This window comes from Octopus sinensis, linkage group LG22 (genome assembly GCF_006345805.1).
Source record: "Octopus sinensis linkage group LG22, ASM634580v1, whole genome shotgun sequence".
NCBI lineage: Eukaryota > Metazoa > Mollusca > Cephalopoda > Octopoda > Octopodidae > Octopus > Octopus sinensis.
In genome coordinates this window covers 18,409,904-18,437,403 of record NC_043018.1, presented here as the reverse complement: position 1 = coordinate 18,437,403, position 27,500 = coordinate 18,409,904, and the positions used below count along the sequence as shown (strand labels likewise).

Below are 27,500 nucleotides of genomic sequence, written 5' to 3'. Positions count from 1 at the left end.
CATTTTGAACCTTCACTTATGAAAAATTGATAGGATTAGAAAATAATTAGGGTCTTTAAGGGATATAATTTAAACATATATATATATATAAGTAGGAAATAGTGGCACAATATTTATAATTTATATATATATATATACGTGTGTGTGTGTATGTGTGTGTGTGTGTATCTGTTCTAGTCATTTGACTGTGGCCATGCTGGGGTACCACCTAGAAGAATTCTAGCCAAGGAAATTGACCCCAGTATTTATCTGTTAAGTCCGGTACTTATTGTACTGGTATGTGATGCCAGACGATCAAGTTATGAAAACATAAACACACCAACACCGGTTGTGAAGAGTTCATAGGGGACTAACATGGAAAGAAAGACACACACACACACATATTCCTTTTTCGGTTTCTGTTTACCAAATCCACCCGCAAGGCTTTTTCTCAAGCTGTGACTATAGTAGAAGACACTTGTCCATGGTGCCATGCAGTGGGATTGAACCTGGAACCACGCAGTCGGGAAACAAGCTTCTTACTACACAGCCACAATGTTATAATTTGCTCTTTACCCTTTTGTTTGTTTTGGTCATCATCGGACTGCAGCCATAATGGGCCACCACATTGACGTAGATTTTAGCAAATCCCATTAACTGCATCATTTACTGCAGCCTGGTACGGATTAAATTGATTTCTATTTGTCACACTGCTATGTTATGGCTCATAAACACAGAAACGACTTTTTTGAGCAATACCAAACCTAAACACCTCTATGCAGATGTCATCCTCTCCCTCTCCCTCTCAGCAATATATATATCAGATGCACCAGCTGGTGGAGGTGTTCTCCTGCTTTTAAAACTAGGCGTAACATCGTTTCCTACAGAACGGCCATGTTTAAGTGGTGATAAGCATTAATTTTCAGTAGAGTTACTACTTTCATCTCTTACAGAAATTTTCTAACAAGCTAATTTGTTCTACACACACACACATTTATATATATATATATAAAGTTAATCCAAACAAGAAAACACAAAAAAACGCAGCAACGCGAGGACGTGGAACAAATATAGTATTATTGGACGCTCAGGAAAGAAGGGAAGAAGGAGGGTTTAACGTTTCGAGCGGAGCTCTTCGTCGGAAACAAAGGAGAAGGAAAGATCCCGAGAAGGGAAGATAGAGGAAAAATAATTACTGGTGGTGCTCACGAGGTCACATGTCTGTTTATATCAAGTCATATATAAAAAACAGTTTAACATTAAACTAAATGATCACTCTTTACTTTTTAGAAGTTTCTACTTGCTTACTTTCATCAGACTAAAATTATACACACACACACACTAAAGGTGACTGGATTTTTGATAGTAATGGAGCAGCTCATTTTCAGTGAAGCAGAAGATGGCTTGTCAGCTGTCAATTTATTGGTCTATAGACACTAAATGGTAATTGAAGAAGAAGAAGAAAATTAACTTGCTGTGACACCCAGTTGTGGGTCCACTTAACACCATATATTTTGTAAATCTATATATAGGTTGTTCCAGACTACTGTAAGGTTCTGAGAGGAAAGAACAAAAAAAATCAAAAAAAAAACAACTGAATTTTAGTCAGTCAGCTGATGGGCTCCACTACCTCAAATGTTCTTAAAATTTAATTCCACATTTTTGTCTATATATCTACCTTCTGTATAATGTTACCACTTGATATGAAAACTATGTATTAATGGAAAACCTCTATTAATGGCTGATGAGTGGTCAGTATTTTAAAACTGTTGTAATACTTACAACCTTTAATAAAATGATGTAGTGCGAAACGATTGTACCAAATTACCGGAGTTATTCTTGTTGCTTATTTTGATTATAATCGCCCCATGGATTTATATGGATAACACCATACAAAATTCTGGTGCATCTAACTTAAGTACCATATTCATTTGAATCTAAATTTTTGCTGAACTTATATACATATATATATGTGTGTGTGTGTGTGTGTATATATATATATATGTGTATATATGTGTGTATGTAAATATATATATGTGTGTATATATATAATATGTATATTATATATGTATATATATATATGCATATATATATATATATATATGTATATATATATGATATGTATATATTATATGTATATATATATATATGTATTATATATGTATGTATGTAATTATATATGTATATATATATGTTGTTATATATATATGTATATATATATATATATATATATATATATTATAATATAATATAAAATAAATATAAGAGAGTGGTCACTATATGGCTCACTCTAGCACTAGTTAATCTCTCGGAGCACTAGGCCACTGGTGTGAATAGATATACTATTAAATTAGTATCTAATTCTCTCACCCTTATAATTAATTATATATATATATATATATATATATATATAAATTTTATACTAACACATACATAAATATATTATATATATGTCTGTATATATATATATATTCATGCTCTCATGTATATGCATATAAACATATATATGTATATGTGAACTTTAACATGCATGTGTGGTGTGTGTGTATGCTTACATTTCTAATAAATGTCTTTGGAGCCATTCACATTCAACTCTGTGACTCCCTTCGACCCCAATTGTTTGTGAGTCGCTGTGTGTTCTTCCTTGTAGTGAACTCTGCTCCTCATTATACAAAGCTGAGAAAGGTTAACCGTTGAATCACTAATGAGCTTATATTAACTACATACATTTCCATATTGAAGTAAATTCATTGTTGGTTATCCAAAGATTTAGTAGTGAATACGTCAACATTTTAAAGCAATGTAGCTGTCTGCTAATACTGAGTATCTTTCTCTCTCCCTCTCTCTGTCTATCTATCTATCTATCTATTTATCTCTCACCCTCGTGTATGTATGTGTGTGTGTGTGTGCATGCACATTGTAAGTAAAAAGGATCCAAATCCACACACACACACACACACACACACATGTATATATGTTTATGTATAAATCTAGATGGGTCTGTGTGTATACATATATAATTATGCCTATGCATACCTTTACATTTATGTGTGTATACATATATATTTGTATGTATATATAAATATGTTAATGCTTGGTGTCCATTTCAAAACACTGATATGTACATATATCTAGGGGGTGGGGGTTTCTAAAAGTAATCCTGTGTCTGTGAAGATAAATGGTAATTGCCCACTACCCATAAATGAGAATAAAATATATTAACGAATCGCCACATACTTTGATATCTGATCTGTAGATTTGTCTCTGCCCATTTAGACAGACTTAATGGCAGCAAAATTTGCTTTAGTCCCTTCTCAATTTTGATATGAAAAATATTTCCACATTTGTCATTTTAGAATCTGAGCACTTTATTTGACAAATCTCAACACACCTATTATCTTTATTGACACCATCATGTTTGTTGCTCTGTCTGAAAGCCTTTATATAACTAGAGTTTTTAAAAAGTTTCTGATGTAATCTCTGATGATTTGATAGTGTAATCAGTATAAAGATTATTTCATTATATAAAATATCATTGTTAATGAAATACAAATAGGAATATATTGAATGAACATAAAAATTCATCTCCACATTTGTTTTATATTTGTACTCTGTGTTCAAAATATAATGGAACGACAGTAACAAACTTGGAATAATAACTCATTTGCTCTTTGTATGTGAATTTTTTTGAAAGTATAACCAAACACACAATGTTCTAAACATTGGTTCTGTGTTATCATGATCAATAAACTACACCTCACAAATACCACACACATTGTCCTATCCATGCATGCATGGAAAACGGACATTAAACGAGGATATATATATATGTATAAATATGTAGAAAAATACAAACTGGGACAAGAACGTAACACATTTAGGAGACGATACAAAAAACACGGACGGGACATTCGAAGCCTTCAATCTTCAGTCAAGAACCGGATCATCCTAGCAATTTCGGCTGATTAGATAGATAGATAGATAGATAGATAGATAGATAGAGATAGATAGATAGATAGATAGATAGATAGATAGAGATAGATAGATAGATAGATAGATAGATAGATAGAGATAGATAGATAGATAGATAGATAGATAGATAGATAGATAGATAGATAGATAGATGATGGTCGAGGTGGTGAAGCACGACCTTCGAACTCTAGGTCTCACTAAGGAAATGACCAGAGACCGAGACCTATGGAAGTATGCTGTGCGTGAGAAGACCCGGCAAGACCAGTGAGAACAATCAAAATCAAATCATATATCAGAAAGCAGGGGTTAAGTGACCCATCTGTTCGTGTCCGCTGTCAGCCTCGTCTGGCACCCGTGCCGGTGATACGTAAAAGCACCATTCGCTCATGGCCGTTTGCCAGCTCTGCCTGGCCCCGTGTCGGTGGCACGTAAAAGCACCATCCGTTCGTGTTCGTTGCCAGCCTAGCCTGGCCCCGTGCCGGTGACACGTAAAAGCACCGTCCGTTCGTGGCCGTTGGCCAGCTCTGTCTGGCCCCGTGTCGGTGGCATGTAAAAGCACCATCCGTTCGTGGCCGTTTACCAGCTCTGTCTGGCCCCGTGTCGGTGGCACGTAAAAGCACCATCCGTCCGTGTCCGTTGCCAGCCTCGGCTGGCCCCCGTGCCGGTGACACGTAAAAGCACCGTCGCTCATGGCCGTTTGCCAGCTCTGTCTGGCAACCGTGTCAGTGGCACGTAAAAGCACCATCTGTTCGCGTCCGTTGCCAGCCTCGGCTGGCCCCCGTGCCGGTGACACGTAAAAGCACCATCCGTTCGTGGCCGTTTGCCAGCTCTGTCTGGCCCCGTGTCGGTGGCACGTAAAAGCACCATCCGTTCGCGTCCGTTGCCAGCCTCGGCTGGCCCCCGTGCCGGTGACACGTAAAAGCACCGTCCGTTCGTGGCCGGTTGCCAGCTCTGTCTGGCCCCGTGTCGGTGGCACGTAAAAGCACCATCCGTTCGTGTCCGTTGCCAGCATCGCCTGGCCCCGTGCCGGTGACACGTAAAAGCACCATCCGTTCGTGGCCGTTCGCCAGCTCTGTCTGGCACCTGTGCAGGTGGCACGTAAAAAAACACCCACTACACTCGCGGAGTGGTTGGCGTTAGGAAGGGCATCCAGCCGTAGAAACATTGCCAGATCTGACTGGGCCTGACGAAGCCTTCCAGCTTCACAGACCCCAGTTGACCCGTCCAACCCATGCTAGCATGGAAAACAGACGCTAAACGATGATGATGATGATGATGATAGATAGATAGATAGATAGATAGATAGATAGATAGATAGATAGATAGTTAGATAGATAGATAGATAGATAGATAGATAGATGATATAGATAGATAGATAGATAGATAGATGGATAGATAGGTAGATAGATGGATAGATAGATAGATAGAGATAGATAGATAGATAGATAGATAGATCTTAATTAGTGCATACAACCTAAATTGGATGTATTCCCTAATTGCTAGTTTATTCACAGCCTGCTAACTTCATGTGGCATCACTGGTGGTTTTGTCTGTGTTATACCATATCAGGTTGACTGATTTTTCATTCTGGCATACAGTGCTCAGCTAATGATCCACACTTTATGGCGAAATCATGTGACACAGATGCTGATGGGAATTTCATCAGCTGATACAGTTTGTGTTTTTTAGCCCAGTGGTTAGGGCAGCGGACTCGTGGTCATAGGATCGCGGTTTTGATTCCCAGACCGAGCGTTGTGAGTGTTTATTGAGCGAAAACACCTAAAGCTCCACGAGGCTCCGGCAGGGGATGGTGGTGATCCCTGCTGTACTCTTTCACCACAACTTTCTCTCACCCTTACTTCCTGTTTCTGTTGTACCTGTATTTCAAAGGGCTGGCCTTGTCACTCTCTGTGTCATGCTGAATATCCCCGAGAACTACGTTAAGGGTACACGTGTCTGTGGAGTGCTCAGCCACTTACACGTTAATTTCACGAGCAGGCTGTTCCATTGATTCAGATCAACCGGAACCCTCGTCATTGTAACCGACGAAGTGCTTCCACATCCACATGAGATGATTTCTTGAGATGCTCATTGTAATGTAAGGTATTCTAAACAACACAACCAATTCATGTCGGTTGTACTAATTTGGCATTCATTACTAAGGCTGGTTCTTTCACTAACAGTATATATTGGGAGTGGCTGTGTGGTAAGCAGCTTGCTAACCAGCCACATGGTTCCTGGTTCAGTCCCACTGAGTGGCATCTTGGGCAAGTGTCTTCTGCTATAGCCCCGGGCCAACCAATGTCTTGTGAGTGGATTTGGTAGACGGAAACTGAAAGAAGCCCATTGTATATATGTATATATATATATGCTTGTGTGTGTTTGTGTGTCTATGTTTGTCCCCCTAGCATTGCTTGACAACCGATGTTGGTGTGTTTACGTCCCCGTCACTTAGAGGTTCGGCAAAAGTGACCGATAGAATAAGTATTGGGCTTACAAAGAATAAGTTCCTCGACTAAAGGCGGTGCTCCAGCATGGCCGCAGTCATATGACTGAAACAAGTAAAAAGAGTAAAAGAGTAAAGAGAGTATTGCAAGCAGGGTTAGACTACCACTACATCTTGCACACGAGTATCAATCTCTGAGGTGGCACATGAAAAGTACCATTTGAGCGGGATCATTGCCAGCATCACCTTACTAGCACATGTACCGGGGGTATGTGAAAAACAACATTTGAGCATGGTCGTTGCCAGTGCCACTGGACTGGCTCCAGTGTAGGTAGCACATAAAAAACACCTTTTGAGCGTGGTCATTGCCAGAACTACCTGACTGGCCCTCGTGCCGGTGTCATGTAAAAACACCCACTACACTCTCAGAGTGGTTGGCGTTAGGAAGGGCATCCAGCTGTAGAAGCCTTGCCAGATCAGATTGAGCCAGGTGCAGCCTCTGGCTCACCAGTCTTTAGTCAAACCGTCCAACCCATGCCAGCATGGAAAACGGACGTTAAACGATGATGATGATGATGATGATGATGATGATGTTGATATATACATACACAAGAAAAATGTGTTAAAAGTTTGTAAAAGCACCCACTACAGTCTCAGAGTGGTTGGCGTTACGCAGGGCATCCAGCTGTAGAAACCTTGCCAGATCAGATTGAGCCAGGTGCAGCCTCTGGCTCACCAGTCTTCAGTCAAACCGTCCAACCCATGCCAGCATGGAAAACGGACGTTAAACGATGATGATGATGATGATACATAAATACACAAGAAAAATGTGTTAAAAGTTTAATGTTTCTAGAGTCTATTGTCATTCTCTTTTATTGGGGCTGTTCTTGTTTTTCCATGTATGTGTGTGTGTGTGTGTGGTGTGTGTGTGCATTTATGTGAGCATGCATCTATATGTGTGTGTGTCTGTTAGTGTGTATGAGTGTGTGTGTGTATATATATATACATATATATATATATATATACATATATATATATATATATATATATATATATATATATATGTATATATATATATATATATATATATATACATGTGTATATGTATGTATGTGTGTATATACATGCATGTGTGGCTGTGTGTGTGTGCATCAATATAAGTTTTGATTAATGAGATGTTAAATGTTTCAGATAAAATTAAATTCTTTACACGGAAAGCAGGAAATTGAATGAAGTTTTTTTCTTTTTTTCTTTCCTTCTTTCTTTCTTTCTTTCTAACTCTCATTCATTGCAGCTGCTTTTTTATTTTTTGCCGTATTTTTTTCTTCCCTTTTCATTTTCTTTTTTTATTACTGTTTCTTTCAACTTTGCCCATTGTTTTTACTCATGACTGGAAGCAGTAGGGATACACCACAACATCCACCACTATAACAGTTAACGCTCAGATAAAATATGTCTGTCTCTGCCTGTCTCACTGTCTCTTAGTCTATTTATCTCTGACTGTCTCTCTCTCTCTCTACCTCTTTCCCTTTTCCTCTCTCCCTTTCATATACATACACATATATATATATATATATATGTATAAGACTTCTTTTTGTTCTCTAGTTTTCTTGCTATTTTTTTCTTTCTCTCTGGCTCTTTCTTTTTTTATCTTTTCGATTTGCCTGCTTGCTTGCAACTCCATCATGCATATTGGAATGGACATTTCTAGTGAATTGTTCCCAAGATAACCTCAACAAAGAGAAGAATGACAGCAAAATTTTCCCTCTGACACCAATGATGGAAATGTGTTTTGGTAACTTGATATTTGGTAACGGGTCGTAACCAGGAATTAAACCCAAGAATCCTTATGGGATTGAAATAGACGCTTTAAGAAAACCATCAAGAAATACTTTTATGACCCCTGATCTTTTTAGCCCTGACATAACTGCTGCTGCTGCTGCTACTCCTTTAGTTACTTTGCAGTGATACAGGATGAGAAAACTTAGCAACAATTGATTGCAAATACACAACTACAAGAGTCTGCTATTAATGAGAGGAGATGTATCAACCATATTAAACATTTTAAAATTGTTTATAAATTAGGTCTTTCACCTTTATCTGTCACATTTGGCTCTCTGTGTAGTGTGCAATATTCTCACATGACTTAGAATAGAATGTACCCTCAGTTAAACCCACGTTCTTTCCATTATACAAAGTTATAAAAAAAACACTCAACTTGTTATGCTTTGTCATTTTTCAGTGATACATAAACTGCATTGTTGATTACCTTTTTATCAGCTCTCATTAACAATTTTTTGTGCATCTGTAATGTGCTTCATTGCTTTTGTGCTAAAAATCTTACTTTTTTCACTTGCTGTTTTGCTTTGTCACAATTCGCTTCTACCTTTACAATATTAACATTTACTATGCAGAAGACAAATGAATTTCTTGTGTTCATTCACGATCAAGGTGATCACATAAGCTGTATCCATTCCTAATGGTTTCTTATATTTCATAGGAAGTTGTAATGGCCTGTGTCAATAAAAAATCAATCAATATAAGGTTCAGAAGAATGAAAGAGTCGATTTGCGATGATGGAGTTTTGAATATATTTCATCATTCATATTTTTCATGGTGAGAGTGACAAAAAGCGGAGGGGAAAAAAACTGAACTTGAAAGTTGATTTGGTCAAAAGCCAGATGGCTAAACAAAAGTGGATGACATAAAAGGATATGAAACTAGAAAAGCAAGGTAAAATAAAAAAAAAAGTATCAGGAAGTCGATCAGAAAGGTGGATAGGTACAATACCTTAAAAATTGCATTTATAGATGCAGCTGCAGCAATAGAGGCTGCAGCTGCAGCAAGGGAAGTGCATCGAGGTTACCAGGAAGGAGGGCCGGAGCAGCAGCTCAAAGTGTCATACAGATATATAATGCTGCAGTGAAAGATTAAGTGAGGTAAGCAGGAAGCTAGACAGTAATAGCATAGCAAAAAATCTGTTATTATTATTATCATTATTCTTTTTACGTATTTTTGTATTCTTATTCGTGTAACATCGTCCGTTTTCCCGTCCTTGTTTTGTATACATTTGAGGCTTTCTTCCAAGGAATCTAATGTGCTTGGCTTAGATTTTCCTTTGGGGCTGGCCAGGTCGGAGCAATCTCAAGATTAATCAACCGAAATTGCAAGGATGATCCGGTTCTTGACTGAAGATTGAAGGCTTCGAATGTCCCGTCCGTGTTTTTTGTATCGTCCTCTAAATGTTTTTCTTTCTTGTCCCAGTTTGTATTTTTTTACATATCCATATATATATATATATATATATATATACATAGCTATGATAAGGAATTAGAGCTTTGCGAATAAGAAGGTGGTGTGGGAACACACATGCAAACACAAAAACGCACACACAAATATATATGTATATGTGTTTGTGTGTGTGTGTATACATATATATACATATATATATATATCATCATCATCATCATCGTTTAGCGTCCGTTTTCCATGCTAGCATGGGTTGGACGGTTCTACTGGGGTCTGTGAAGCCAGAAGGCTTCATCAGGATAAGTCAAATCTGGCAGTGTTTCTACGGCTGATGCCCTTCCTAATGCCAACCACTCCGTGAGTGTAGTGGGTGCTTTTTACGTGCCACCCGCACAGGTGCCAGACAGAGCTGGCAAACGGCCACGAACGGATGGTGCTTTTTATGTGCCACCGGCACGAGGGCCAGGCAAGGCTGGCAACGGACACGAACGGATGGTGCTTTTTACGTGCCACCGGCACGAGGCCAGTCGGGGCGGTGCTGGCAACGGTCGCGAAACAGAAGGTTCTCTTACATGCCACTGGCACTGGTAACACATCTGCAATTTCCATTGATCGATTTCGATTCTGATCCTCACTTGCCTCAACAGGTCTTCACAAGTAGAGTTTTGTGTCCCAAGAAGGGAAGGTATGCATACGTAGGCTGGCTCCATCCCATGTAGAAGGCCACGGGTTATGGACTCACTTGTCCTGCCGGGTCTTCTCGCGCACAGCACACTTCCAGAGGTCTCGGTCTCTAGTCATTTCCTCAGTGAGACCTAAAGTTCGAAGGTCGTGCTTCACCACCTCGTCCATGTTTTCCTGGGTCTGCCTCTTCCGCAGGTTCCCTCAACGCTAGGGTATGGCACTTTTTCACACAACTATCTTCATCCATTCTCGCCACATGACCATACCAGCGCAAACGTCTCTCTTGCACACCACAACTGATGCTTCTTAGGTCCAGCTTTTCTCTCAAGGTACTTACACTCTGCCGAGTGTGAGTACTGACATTACACATCCATCGGAGCATACTGGCTTCATTTCTTGTGAGCTTACGCATATCCTCAGCAGTCACGGCCCATGTTTCACTGCCATGTAGCATGGCTGTATATATATATATATATATATATATATACATATACACATACATAAACATACATATATATACATACATATACAAACATATATATACATGAGTTCTGTAGACGAGGTCAGAACAGTACTGGTGGAGTATTTTTCATTACAAACAAGTGAATTTTGGAAGAGGGTCCTTGCAAGTCTACCAGATAGATGGAAGAGCCTTATAAAAACTGAAGGATAGTATATTTCAAATGAAAAAAGAACTTTATCTTGATTTTGAAAAATAAAAGTATAAAAAAACTGCATTATTTACAGGATGACCCAATATATATATATATATGTGCATACAATGAGAAGGAACATGGCTCACTGGTTAGATCATTGGACTCACAATCATGAGGTAGTGAGTTCGATTCCTGGACCAGGCTATATCTTGTGTTCTTGAGCAAGACACATTATTTCACACAGCTCCGTTTCACTCAGCTGTAGAAATGAGTTGTGACATCACTGGTGCCAAGCTGTATCGGCCCCTTTGCCTTTTCCCTTGGATATCATTAGTGGCATGGAGAAGGGAGATCGGTATCCATGAGCAACTGCTCGTCTCCCATAAATAACCTTGCCCACACTTGTGCCTCAGAGGTGAACTTTTTTAGGTGAAATCTTATGGTCTGTTTCTTTACTACCCACAAGGGGCTAAACACAGAGGGGACAAACAAGGACAGAGAAACGGATTAAGTCGATTACATCGACCCCAGTGCATAACTGGTACTTAATTTATCGACCCTGAAAGGATGAAAGGCAAAGTCGACCTCGGTGGAATTTGAACTTCGAACGTAACGGCAGACGAAATACCTATTTCTTTACTACCCACAAGGGGCTAAACATAGAGGGGACAAACAAGGACAGAGAAACGGATTAAGTCGATTACATCGACTCCAGTGCGTAACTGGTACTTAATTTATCGACCCCGAAAGGATGAAAGGCAAAGTCGACCTCGGCGGAATTTGAACTCAGAACGTAACGGCAGACGAAATACCTATTTCTTTACTACCCACAAGGGGCTAAACACAGAGGGGACAAACAAGGACAGAGAAATGGATTAAGTCGATTACATCGACTCCAGTGCGTAACTGGTACTTAATTTATCGACCCCGAAAGGATGAAAGGCAAAGTCGACCTCGGTGGAATTTGAACTTCGAACGTAACGGCAGACGAAATACCATTTTTATTACCCACAAGGGGCTAAACATAGAGGGGACAAACAAGGACAGAGAACGGATTAAGTCGATTACATCGACTCCAGTGCGTAACTGGTACTTAATTTATCGACCCCGAAAGGGAGAAAGGCAAAGTCGACCTCGGCGGAATTTGAACTCAGAACGTAACGGCAGACGAAATACCTATTTCTTTACTACCCACAAGGGGCTAAACACAGAGGGGACAAACAAGGACAGAGAAATGGATTAAGTCGATTACATCGACTCCAGTGCGTAACTGGTACTTAATTTATCGACTCCGAAAGGATGAAAGGCAAAGTCGACCTCGGCGGAATTTGAACTCAGAACGTAACGGCAGACGAAATACCTATTTCTTTACTACCCACAAGGGGCTAAACACAGAGGGGACAAACAAGGACAGAGAAATGGATTAAGTCGATTACATCGACTCCAGTGCGTAACTGGTACTTAATTTATCGACCCCGAAAGGATGAAAGGCAAAGTCAACCTCGGCGGAATTTGAACTCAGAACGTAACGGCAGATGAAATACGGCACGCATTTCGTCCGACGTGCTAACATTTCTGCCTGCTCGCCGCCTTAATCTTAATCTTAATCTTATGGTCAGTCATGACCAAAGGGGGTCATCCACATACATACATACATACAAGTGTTCATACAGATCTAGTTAAACACAAATACTTTTGCACATCTCCTCACACTTTCTCTTCAACTCCATCCACAATACTGAGCAGTCCTTACTGTATAACATACAATAGATCAAGTTTTCGTACATGTTTTCCTATCAGAACAAGATGAATAATTATGTATAATTGCAATAATACACAAGTAAATGCTTATTGATAGCAGCTTCATAAATAACTGCTAATAATGTCTCCCTTAATAGACACTTAATATACGAAACATTAGAAATTCCTAAGTAGCTGTAATGTCCTACTCTTGCATATCTTCCTCCATTTCCTTCACAACTTACAACTGAATGCTTTAAGATAATCAAATATTCTGTGAATCTTTATGTCCAATAATGGTTGCAAATATGAATGCGTGACAGATAAATGCCTGAGCTGGCAGAAACGTTAGCACGCCGGGCGAAATGCTTAGCGGTATTTCGTCTGCCGTTACGTTCTGGGTTCAAATTCTGCCGGGGTCGACTTTGTCTTTCATCTTTTCGGGGTCGATAAATTAAGTACCAGTTACACACTGGTGTCGATGTAATCGATTTAATCCATGTCTGTCCTTGTTTGTTCCCTCTATGTTTAGCCCCTTGTGGGCAATAAATAAATAATTTCTGTTTTAGAATCGGTTCTCAATGTAGATAACTAAAGTTTTAACCCTTTAATGTTTAAACCGGCCTAATATATTCTACATGCTTTGTATTTAAACTGGCCATATCCAGCCTCTCACACCTAACCTACATTGACATTTTAAAAATAAACAATCACATCATTGAACCCTCAAAACTATAAGATAATGCATGATTAATTCAAAACAATTTAACAGAATAGTCTGAACACTAAAGGGTTTAATAATCATTTGTACTGAAAGCACAAGGCCTCAAACTTGTGGGGAGGGGACTAATCGACTGCATTGATCCCAGTACGCAACTGGTACTTAATTCTATTATAGAATTGGTTCTCGATGTAGATATAAAGCTTTAAATAATTGTTTCTACTGAAGGCACAAGGCCTCAAATTTGTGGGGAGGGGGTTAGTTGACTGCATTGATCCCAGTACACAACTGGTACTTAATTCTATTATAGAATTGGTTCTCGATGTAGGTATAAAGCTTTAAATAATTGTTTCTACTGAAGGCACAAGAATTGGTTCTAATAATGCCATGTAAATACAGGGCTGTAGAAACTCTTTTGGATAGAAAAAGTCAGTGGCTGCTTGTAGGATTTTTTCCATCTGAAGGGGTTTTTCACCCCAGAGTTGTGGGGTCGATGAATCAACTTACCCCTCCCCTCAAAATTAAGAAGAAATTATGTATAGTTTTCTGTGCTTTCAGAAACACTGTTCCATAAATAGAATTATTTCTCTCTCTCTCTCTCTCTCTCTCTCTCTCTCTCTTGCAGTTTATAAGTTCTTTTGGTATCTATTATAATTCTTACTTTAATGATGATGATGATGATTAATGTCAGTAGTGATGATGATGATTATGATGGATGTTGCAGTGGAGATCTGGTCTCACAGTAAAAGAAAAATTATTTAAAACCATTCATACATTCCAGTCATGTTTCACATTAGAATGTCTCTCTCATTATTCTGATTTTTTGTGACAAGTTCCAATATGTAGCAGAGCAGGGGTTCTTCTTCTTTTGGTGGTGCTATTATATTCTTATTTACCATTTTCACTCCTCGCCTGAAAAATAAAATATTAGCTGTGAAATTTATAAAAATTACTTCCTACTTTTTTTTTTAACTCATCGCTAATGTGTGTGTGTGTGTGTGTGTGTGTGTGTGTGGCAATGTGTGTTTATGTAGTGATGGGCATGTGTGTAAAGTGCGTATCATCTGAAAATATATTCATATCTTTGATAATAAAATTGATATTGCGGCCAATATTTCAAACTTGAAAGTTAATAAACACACCCTCTTACTCACTCACTCACTCACTGTCTTTCTTTCTTTCTCTTACATACATACATATATACAAAACATAAATATGATGAATTGGTAAATAAATTGTGAATTAAGTTAATCTGATTTCATATTAATTCACAACAAAGGGCTTTGTATTTTTTTTGTCAAAGTTGGGAGCAGAACAAGTTTTGCATATATAATAATAATCATAATAAAAGTAATAATAATAATAATATTAGGAATAAATAATATTATATATGAATTGCATATATATATATATATATATATATATATATATATATATATATATATATGTATATATATATGTATATAAGGATATATATATATATATATATATGTGTTGTGTATATATGTATATAAGCATTTATATGCGTATATATGTATATATGTGTATGTAAATGTACATATGTAAATCTGTGTGTGGGTGTATATATGTGTGCATATATATATATGTATGTGTGTATATATCTATATATGTATCTATCTATCTATATATATATATATATATATATATCTATACATACATATATATATATAAATATATAATATATACATATATATACATATATATATACATAAATATATATATACATATATATATATACATAAATATATATATATATACATATATATAAATATATATATATACATAAATATATATATATATATAATATATATATACATAAATATATATATATATATAGATATATATACATATATATATATACAGAAATATATATATATATACATATATATACATAAATATATATATATACATATATACATAAATATATATATATATACATATATATATACATAAATATATATATATATACATATATATATACATTATATATATATACATAAATATATATATATATACATATTATATACATAAATATTATATATATATACATATTATATATACATAAATATATATATAATATATATATAATATATATATACATAAATATATATATATTATACATATATATATACATAAATATATATATATATATATATATATACATAAATATATATATATACATATATATATACATAAATATATATATAATATATATATATATATATATAAATATATATATATATAATATATTATATATATAAATATATATATATATTATGTATGTATGTATACACATACACACAGCTATTTATCTTATGTCTATATTTCTATTTATCTATATCTTTTTATGTTTGTATGTGTGTGTGTATTTATATATATTTATAATACACACACATACACATATATATATATATATACACACACACAGTTACCTATCTCTCTGTCTTTCTATCCCTGTGTATGTAAATTCTTCTGCATTATCTTTCCCAAACATGTTTATATTTCCTCCTCTCCGTCCGTTTGATCAATACGGTTTGTGTTTTGTTTTCTTTTAAGAAAGAAAAACAACAACAACACAAAACATAAAAAAAAAAAACGAAATTAAAAGTTTCTCATAAAATATTGAAGTGATATCGGCAATCTCATAAATGTGGGCTTAATATGACAATTGCTTAGAAGAAATGGCACTATAAGAAGCAAATAGCAGAATGAAGACAAAGAGAAATTCTTCATTCAAAACAAAAACAAAATTAGATAATGAAATAAAAAAAATCTAAATGTAATAAGCAAAGATTTTTTTCACTTCCTCATTTTTCTCAATTTTTTATCTCATACCTATATCTCCATATATCAATTAGTAGTAGTAGTAGTAGTAGTAGTAGTAGTAGTAGTAGTGACTGATTTATTTATTTATTTATTTTATGAATTGCATCATATGATTTGTCTTGTCAACAACATTTGTTTTCCAAGATGTATTTCCTTGTATTTTCGTGTACTTTTCAAAAAAAAAGAAAAAGAAAAAAGAAAAGAAAAGAAAAGTAAAAAAAAACCTGTCATGTTTCTTGTTATTGTCATATATTACGAGATAATAAAAGAAGACCCAGAATTACAAAGTAAATAAAAACAACAAAAAAAAAACAAAAAGATAATATAAGAAGAAAATTTTTACAATATTAAGAAATTTCTAGTAAGTTTAATGCAATCAATGGAATTAAAATTTAATTTTCATTATTATATTAGCAACCATAATAATAGGAGAAACATACATTTGTTTAATTGCTTACAGCATATTATTTTTCCTATACATAATTCCTTATCTCTTCTCTCCATCCCCTCTTGTACCATATTACTATTTTCCATCTTATTACTATTGCTAAAGAAAGGATTATTATTATTATTATTATTATTATTATTATTATTATTATTATTATTATTATTATTATATGAAAGAAGAAGAATAATGGGAAGAATAAGTTTAACTGAATAAAGAAAAATATTTCATGATTCTTTTTCATTTCTAAAAAAAATATACAATAAGGAATAAAATTAAATTAATATTTTTCAAAAATATTATTGATGATAAATAAAATTTATCCATTTATTTTATTTTATCTTTTCTTTTTTTTCTTTCCAAAAATCAAAATTCTTCAATAAGAAAATCCATATTTGAGAATTGTAAGAATTTGCTTGTCTTGCACAAAACTAATTATGTGTGTAAGCAATTAGCTCTCTTCTCGTTAATGTATTACTGGCACATATTTCCTCAGTTATGGGAAGAATGTGAATCATCGTCATCATCATCCTTTTACGTCCATTTTCTATGCTGGCATGGGTTGGACATTTGACAGAAGCTGATCAGCTGGAGAGCTTCACTAGGCGCCAATTCTCCATTTTGGCTTGGTCTCTATGGCCAGATGCCCTTCCTTATGCCAACCACTTTACAAAGTTTACTGGGTGCTTTTCACGTGGCACCAGCACTGCTACTTTTCACATGGCACCAGCATATGTGCTTTTCATGTAGCACCAGCTCAGGAGCATTTTATGTGGCACCAGCACGGGAGATTTTTATGTGGCACCAGCACAGGCACATTTTAGATGGCACCAGCACTGCTATTTTTCACATGGCACATGTGCTTTTCATGTAGCACCAGCTCAGGAGCATTTTATGTGGCACCGGCATCTAATCAGTTTGTGCCAGTTATAAGGCCAAACATCCCCGAAAGTTTCATCCGAATCCATCAAGTGGGTCTTGAGATATCTTGCCCACAGACAAACAAACAAACAAACAAATGTGACTGAAAACAATAACTTTGCCTTCACTAAGATGGAGGTAATAAGAAGGGATTAAGTCGATTACATGGACCCCAGTGCATAACTGGTACTTATTTAATCAACTCCGAAAGGATGAAAGGCAAAGTTGAACTCAGGAGATAGTGGCAGATGAAATACTGCTAAGCATTTCGCCCAGTATGCTAACGATTCTTCCAGCTCACCACCCTAATAATAATAATAATAATAATAATAATAATGATAATGATAATGATAATAATAATAATAATAATAATCCTTTCTACTGGAGGCACAAGGCCTCAGAATTGTGGGATGGATTAAGTCAATTACATCGACCCCAGTGTGTAACTGGTATTTATTTAATTGACTCTGAAAGGATGAAAGGCTAAGTTGAACTTAACAGAATTTGAACTCAACTCAGAACATAGTTGCAGATGAAATACTGCTAAGCATTTCGCCCAGCGTGCTAACAATTCTGCCAGCTTACTGCCCTAATAATAATAATAATACTAATAATAATAATAATAATAACAATAATAATAACGATGATAATAATAATAATGATTATGTGGTGGTGTGTTGTCAACTTAATGTGGCAGTCCCATGAAAGGGAATAATACTACTGCTATTTAGCCCTGTTATTCCCTTTCATATAAGCCTTGTGCCTATAGTAGAAAGGATTATTATTATTATTATTATTACCTTCATATTAGCAATGGTGAAGTTATTGTTTTTAGTTGCATTTGTTTGTTTGTTTGTCCCTGGACAAGATATCTCAAGAACCATGAAAGGGAATAACAGGGCTAAATAGCATTCTTCCCTTTTATGGGGCATTCACATTAAGTCGACAACTTACCACCACTTTATTGTGTTACTACTGTATAAAACTCTCTGAGAGATTTAGAAATGTATTAATAATGTTTTCAAATTTTGGCACAATGCCTGCAATTTCAGCGGGTGGAGTAAGTCAATCACATTCACATCCACCCCAGTGCTTGAGTGGTTCTTATTTTATCTCCCCCAAAAAGATAAAAGGCAAAGTCGACCGTGGCAAATTTGAACTCAGAACGTAAAGAAGACAAAATGCCACTAAGCATTTTACCCACTGTGCTGATTATTTTGCCAGCTCGTTACCTTAATAGTAATAGCAATTAATATCTTTCAGTTATATTTCGTTTGGTGATGTAATCTGTTTTTATTGGTTTTTTTCGTTTTTACTTTTAATTGCCGAACAAACAAAAAAAAAAATTTTTTTTACTGAGGTAGAGTTATTTTACCAATTATTTAATTAACAAATCTAATTATCAGCATGAAATGTTTCTTTCTTCTTCATTGTTTTCTTTATTAGCTCCTTTGATCTCTTTCTTTCTTACCATCTTTCTCTCTCTCTCTTTCTCTCTCCCTCTCTCTCTCCCTCTCTTTCTCTCCTCCTCTCTCCCTCCCTCTCTCTCTCTCTTGTTTCTTTCAATTCCTTGAGAAGAAAATCAGACAATAAATTCCTCAAATAAATAAAACAATCAAACAATATTAAATCTTTTTAATATCATATTTATTGTTTTGTTATCAAAATCATCATTGTCACCAATATTATCAATAAACCATCACACCTTTCTCTCTCTCTTTCTCTCCCTCTTTCCTTTTGTCTGGAGGAATCTATCCAACTCTTTGAAAATGTGCAGTTATGGTATTTCACACCCCCTTAAAGGGCAACCTCTCCCACCACACCAACTACCATCTTTTTGTTCTTAATTCTAACATTTCAAATGTGAAACAGTTTTAAAGAATCACCTCTATCATCATCATCATCATCATCACCACCATCACCATCACCACCATGAATACCTATTCATCAAACAGTAACTTTGACCCCCACCCTCCACCCCATGTCTTCTTTCTCCATTGCTTGAACAATCACTTCTTTTATTATCGTCATCATAAATTTCTATCTTTTTGCCAGTGGTCTTTGTCCAGCCCAACCACCAGTATGTCTTCCTTACCATTGCCAGAACTCATACCTTCATCATCATCATCATCATCAATCTCTATTCCTCATCACTAACCTCTGCAACCCCTGCCAACTCCCACCAATATATTTTCCACTGTGGAATCATATCTATACATCACCCACTAGAGGCCATGTCACTCATCTTTGACAATTTTGGTGACAGCAGCATTGTTAAAAAGACTTTATTCCTCATGGCCATAAGTTCCAACCTTATTGTAACCGTTTGTATTATTACAGTCACGGCCAAAATTCTTTTTACAAAAATTAAAATTGTTCAGCCCAAGTACAATTCGAATCAGACATATACAACGTAGCGATATACTTACCGAATAACTGATCCAATAACTCAATAACTACAAGAAAAATTTTCAGACCTGTGTTCCAGACTTTTGACCAAATAGTAATATGTTGCAAATCTTTATATATAAAAGTAAGGTTGTGTGTCTGTCTCCTACGATTTAGATTCCTAACTACTCTCACATTTTGCGATGCAGTTTAACCAAAACCGGGTATCTTATAGTCGTGATTCATTTCGAGCTCTTCTGGGTATTAGCGCGCGTCTACGATGAGTCTACGATTTAAAAAAAGATTTACCATCATTTTTTTCCATTTTAATGCATTTTTTTCGCTATTAAATAAGGGAAGTAACTCTCTAAAAATGTCTACGATGAGTCAACGATTTTAAACAAAATTTACCATCATTTTCTCCCATTTTTAATGCATTTTTGCTATTTTTTGGCTATAACTCTCTAAAAATGCTTATATAGTTATTTCCCTTACAAACCCGAGCAACGCCAGGTGATACTGCTAGTTAAATATAACTTTGGGTGTTTAACTCTTTCATTACTGTATTTATTTTGAGATGGGGGGGGGGACGAACACAGACACACAAACATATACACACACATACATGTATACGACGGGCTTCTTTCAGCTTCCATCTACCAAATCCATTCACAAGGCTTTGGTTGGTCCAAGGCTATAGTAGAAGACACTTGCCCAAGATCCCACGCAGTGGGACTGAACCCAGAACCATGTGGTTGGTAAGCAAGCTACTTACCACACAGCCACTCCTACGCTTATACTCTCTTTACTCTTTTACTTGTTTCAGTCATTTGACTGCGGCCATGCTGGAGCACCGCCTTTAATCGAGCAACTCGACCCCCGGGACTTATTCTTTTGTAAGCCCAGTACTTATTCTATCGGTCTCTTTTGCCGAACCGCTAGATAACGGGGACATAAACACACCAGTATCGGTTGTCAAGCAATGCTAGGAGGACAAACAGACACACAAACACACACACATATATATATATATATATATATACGACGGGCTTCTTTCAGTTTCCGTCTACCAAATCCATTCACAAGGCTTTGGTTGGTCCGAGGCTATAGTAGAAGACACTTGCCCAAGGTTCTACGCAGTGGGACTGAACCCGGAACCATGTGGTTGGTAAGCAAGCTACTTACCACACAGCCACTCCTACGCTTATACTCTCTTTACTCTTTTACTTGTTTCAGTCATTTGACTGCGGCCATGCTGGAGCACCGCCTTTAATCGAGCAACTCGACCCCCGGGACTTATTCTTTTGTAAGCCCAGTACTTATTCTATCGGTCTCTTTTGCCGAACCGCTAGATAACGGGGACATAAACACACCAGTATCGGTTGTCAAGCAATGCTAGGAGGACAAACAGACACACAAACACACACACATATATATATATATATACGACGGGCTTCTTTCAGTTTCCGTCTACCAAATCCATTCACAAGGCTTTGGTTGGTCCGAGGCTATAGTAGAAGACACTTGCCCAAGGTTCCACGCAGTGGGACTGAACCCGGAACCATGTGGTTAAGTAAGCAAGCTACTTACCACACAGCCACTCCTACGCCTATACTCATTTTCAGTCACAAAGTATGGGTTGATCCAGGGCTATAGAAAATGACATTTGCTCAAGATGCCACATGATGGAATCAAAACTAGTACCACATGGCTGTAAAGCTAATTCCTTAACTATTTGGCCATACTGCACCTCCTCAATTGTTCGTTCCAACATTAATTAGATCTTACTGTGTCTAATTTTTCTGTTATAACATTAAATAGATTTACCTTACAAAGTCTAATTTCTTTTTTATTAGAACATTAAATAGATTTATTTTATGTTGCAATAGAAAGAAATTAGACATTATAAGTAGATCGACTTACAATGAATAAAATAATTTCTTTCCTTTTACAACATTAAGTAAATCTATTTACAGCGCCAATGTTTCTGTAAAGATTCGCTCAAAGTGTGACAGGCACAAGCGTGGCTGTGTGGTAAGAAGCTAGCTTCCCAACTACATGGTTCTGGGTTCAGTCCCACTGTGTGGCACCATGAGCAAGTGTCTTTTACTGTAGCCTCGGGCTGACAAAAGCCTTGTGAATGGATTTGGCAGACAGAAACTGAAAGAAGCCCATCGTATATATATATATATATATATATATGTATATATATATGTGTGTGTGTGTGTGTGTGTTTCTTTTTATTTGTGTTTGTCCCCCCACCACCACTTGACAGCCAGTGCTGTTGTGATTATGTCCCTGTAACTTAGCAGTTTAGCAAAAGGGACCAATAGAATAAATGCCAGGCTTATAAAAAATAACTAACTAATGGGCGCAGGAGTGGCTGTGTGGTAAGTAGCTTGCTTACCAACCTCATGGTTCCGGGTTCAGTCCCACTGTGTGGCATCTTGGTAAAGTGTCTTCTACTATAGCCTCGCGGGCCGACCAATGCCTTGTGAGTGGATTTGGTAGACGGAAACTGAAAGAAGCTCGTCGTATATATGTATATATATATATATGTGTGTGCGTGTATGTTTGTGTGTCTGTGTTTGTCCTCCTAGTATTGCTTGACAACCGATGCTGGTGTGTTTACGTCCCCGTTACTTAGCGGTTCGGCAAAAGAGACCGATAGAATAAGTACTGGGCTTACAAAAGTTTAAGTCCCGGGGTCGATTTGCTCGATTAAAGGCGGTGCTCCAGCATGGTCGCAGTCAAATGACTGAAACAAGTAAAAGAGTAAAGAGTATGGAGGGGTAGATACATTCGATTAGAAAATTCTTCAAGGCAGAACTCCAGCATGGCCGCAGTCTGATGACTGGAACAAGTAAAAGAGTAAAGAGTATGGAGGGGTAGATACATCGATTAGAAAATTCTTCAAGGCAGAACTCCAGCATGGCCGCAGTCTGATGACTGGAACAAGTAAAGAGTAAAGAGTATGGAGGGGTAGATACATTCGATTAGAAAATTCTTCAAGGCAGAACTCCAGCATGGTCGCAGTCAAATGACTGAAACAAGTAAAAGAGTAAAGAGTATGGAGGGGTAGATACATTCGATTAGAAAATTCTTCAAGGCAGAACTCCAGCATGGCCGCAGTCTGATGACTGGAACAAGTAAAAGAGTAAAGAGTATGGAGGGGTAGATACATTCGATTAGAAAATTCTTCAAGGCAGAACTCCAGCATGGCCGCAGTCAAATGACTGAAACAAGTAAAAGAGTAAAGAGTATGGAGGGGTAGATACATTCGATTAGAAAATTCTTCAAGGCAGAACTCCAGCATGGCCGCAGTCTGATGACTGGAACAAGTAAAAGAGTAAAGAGTATGGAGGGGTAGATGCATTCGATTAGAAAATTCTTCAAGGCAGAACTCCAGCATGGCGCAGTCTGATGACTGGAACAAGTAAAAGAGTAAAGAGTATGGAGGGGTAGATACATTTGATTAGAAAATTCTTCAGGCAGAACTCCAGCATGGCCGCAGTCTGATGACTGGAACAAGTAAAAGAGTAAAGAGTATGGAGGGGTAGATACCTTGATTAGAAAATTCTTCAAGGCAGAACTCCAGCATGGCCGCAGTCTGATGACTGGAACAAGTAAAAGAGTAAAGAGTATGGAGGGGTAGATACATTTGATTAGAAAATTCTTCAAGGCAGAACTCCAGCATGGCCGCAGTCTGATGACTGGAACAAGTAAAAGAGTAAAGAGTATGGAGGGGTAGATACATTTGATTAGAAAATTCTTCAAGGCAGAACTCCAGCATGGCCGCAGTCTGATGACTGGAACAAGTAAAAGAGTAAAGAGTATGGAGGGGTAGATACATTTGATTAGAAAATTCTTCAAGGCAGAACTCCAGCATGGCCGCAGTCTGATGACTGGAACAAGTAAAAGAGTAAAGAGTATGGAGGGGTAGATACATTTGATTAGAAAATTCTCAAGGCAGAACTCCAGCATGGCCGCAGTCTGATGACTGGAACAAGTAAAGAGTAAAGAGTATGGAGGGGTAGATACATTTGATTAGAAAATTCTTCAGGCAGAACTCCAGCATGGCCGCAGTCTGATGACTGAAACAAGTAAAAGATTAAGAGTCTTCTTTGGGTGCTTTTCTACCATTTCGCTGCCATTTTGCCAGCAATGAATTCTTTTGTTTGGGAGGTCATTTTTTTACTCTTTTACTTGTTTCAGTCATTTGACTGCGACCATGCTGGAGCACTGCCTTTAAGTCGAGCAAATCGACCCCAGGACTTATTCTTTGTAAACCTAGTACTTATTCTATCAGCCTCTTTTGCCGAACCACTAAGTTACAGGGACGTAAACACACCGGTATCGGTTGTCAAGTGATGTTGAAGGGACAAACAAAGACACACAAACATATACACACACACACATATATATATATATATATATATATATATACTCACATATATACAACAGGCTTCTTTCAGTTTCCGTCTACCAAATTCACTCACAAGGCTTTAGTCAGCCTGAGGCTATATATAGTACAAGACACTTGCCCAAGGTGCCACAGAGTGGAACTGAACCCGGAACCATGTGGCTGATAAGCAAGCTACTTACCACACAGCCACTCCTATGCCTATGGTAATTTTTTTGTTATCACTGTCTAAGCAAGCATCTTGTAGTATAGTCCCTTGTTGACCAAAAGCTTGAGTGGATTTGGTAGATGGAAACTGAAAGAAGCCCATTGTATTATGTGTGGAGATGTATATATATGCCTTCTATCAGACATGTTGTTGCTATCACTTTCCATCAAACATGCTGTTGCTTCAATGCCCCTCTTCCATCAAACATGTTGCTGCCATCACTGTCTCTCTTCCACTACTCACTCCTCTGCCACCATCTCACCCCAAACACTATTTCATGCTCTTCTTTCTCTCACCTTTCATCACCCTTTTCTCTCTATATATATCTCTATCTCTATCTCTCTCTCTCTCTTGTTCACCTTGCCTTGAATAAAGACAATGTAAAGTAATATATCCTCTTGAGATTTCTGGTTTGCAAAGGTAACCTCAGCAGTACTGGAGCCATGATAATGTACCCCACCTACTCTCTGTAAAGTGGGTGACAAATCAGACAATGGATGTTCAAAACGACTCTTTAGTCTTGCAGGAGACATGACAACCCCTCCGATGCTGGTGCTGCAATAAAATGCATTCAGTACATTGTGTAAAGCAGTTCGTGTTAGGGATGTCATCCAACCATAGGAACCAAACCCAAATTGAAATATATGAGTTAAAAATATATATAGTTCCCCGACCCATCAAGAAAGGCAGCACCTTTGAATAATAAGTTACTGAAAGCATAACGAACCCATGAATTAGGACTGACTGGGGCCAAGGCATGCTGTCTAACCCATTACAGCAAAGAAAGTGATTATAAGATGATGGTGATGATGCTGATGATGATAGTGACAGGCATTAGATTAGGGACAGTAAAATGTCCATTATCTCAACTTGCCAAGTTGTCAGGAAATGTAACATTTTCTGGTGAGAAACAAAAATCAATAAAACCGAATCATTAATTGATTGATAAAATTATCAAACGTCAAGGGGAAACTTAGATGGTTTTAACTTTTTTTTTTTTTTTTTTTTTTTTTTTTTAAAACTAAGCCAAGAAATAGATATAAGTAAATTCTCGACAATTTTATTTTCTTGGAAAAGTTACACTTGGGAAAATAACGAACAAATATTTCGGTGCTTCATTGCGAGTGAAGAACAATGAATCTGAAATGGATGATAAATGTCTGTGAGACGTTTCAAACTCTTATCATGATTTCTCTTGAAACAAACTGTATACACAGTAAACAGGATACGATAGTTGTTGGCAGGTCCATGTATATTTTTGTAATACATTGTGTCTGTTGATTAAAGACTAATGTTTTATTTATTTTGATATTTGTTTTTTAAAAACTTGTTATATATATGTATATATATGTATATATACATATACATATATATATAACAACTTTATATATACATATATAAACAACTTTGTTTTTTTTTATCTGTCTTAGGTACTACCTTCGTTTCAAAGACGACTACAGACAGGCAGCCATTGACGTGTTGTTAGGCCAACCAATTGCTGAAGAGACATTATTAAGTGCTGGTTTACAGGAAGAGGACATCGAGGGGGAACTTCTGGAAAAGGAAGAGAATGTACGCACACTAATTGACGATTTGAAGAAGATGTTAATTGTGGAACCAGAGCAATGTCTTGGAGGATGGAGTTTGGTCAATGCTGATCCTGTGTAAGTATATATATATATATAAACTTCAGAACATTTAATTCTATACAACATTCTCAGGATATTCGCATGGAACTTTCACAGGAACTGGTTTTTTAGATTTAGGTATACATTATACATATTAAAGAGTGTATATATGCGTTGTACATATGTGTGTGTATGTATATATATGTATATGTGTATGTATATATATATATATATACACACACATACATTATATACATCCATATCCATATATATATATGTAAGATCTACCTGTGCTGTGGGGTAGATCTTATCAACCACATGGTTCCAGGTTCAGTCCCACTGCGTGGCACCTGGCACCTAGGGCAAGTGTCTTCTACTAAAGGCTCAGGCTGACCAAAGCCTTGTGAGTGGATTTGGTAGACGGAAACTGAAAGAAGCCTGCCGTAGGGGACATTAAAATGATGATGGCAATAACGATGATGATGAAGGTGTAACAAATATAATATGTTGGCATGTGGAATGAAAATATTCGATAACCTCAACTGATTCTCACAAGGCTTTGGTCAGCTTGAGAATGTTGTAGAAGACAGATGCCCAAGGTGTCACGCAATGGAACTAAATCCACCACATGGCTACACCAGCACCTCCCCGTGCCGGTGGCACATAAAAGCACCATCTGTTCGTGTCCGTTGCCAGCCACGCCTGGCCCCCGTGCCGGTGGCACGTAAAAGCACCATCCATTCATGGGCGTTTGCCAGCTCTGTCTGGCACCTGTGCAGGTGGCACGTAAAAGGCACCCACTACACTCACGGAGTGGTTGGCGTTAGGAAGGGCATCCAGCCATAGAAACACTGCCAGATCTGACTGGGCCTGATGAAGCCTTCTGGCTTCACAGACCCCAGTTGAACCATCCAACCCATGCTAGCATGGAAAACAGATGCTAAATGATGATGATGATATATATATATATATATATAACCGGCTTCCATGCCAGTGGCACTTAAAGGGCACCATTCAAGCGTGATCGTTACCAGCATCACCTTACTGGCATTTGTGCCTGTGCTAGTAGGGTGCCAAGAGCACCATCCAAGCGTGATCGTTGCCAGAGCAGCTAACTGGCTTCCATGCCAGTGGCACATAAAAGAGCACCATTCGAGCATGATCATTACCAAAGTCGCTTCACTGGCACCTGT

General features: G+C 37.1%; 1 protein-coding gene across 1 annotated transcript in view; it reads left to right on the top strand.

Moving 5' to 3' along the window:
• Positions 1-27,500, top strand: part of LOC115223118 (phosphatidylinositide phosphatase SAC2-like) — a 612,947-nt gene that overhangs the window by 525,182 nt on the left and 60,265 nt on the right. Inside the window, 1 exon segment of the mRNA XM_036512108.1 lies at positions 26,110-26,343. Coding sequence (XP_036368001.1) covers positions 26,110-26,343 — 234 coding nt within the window.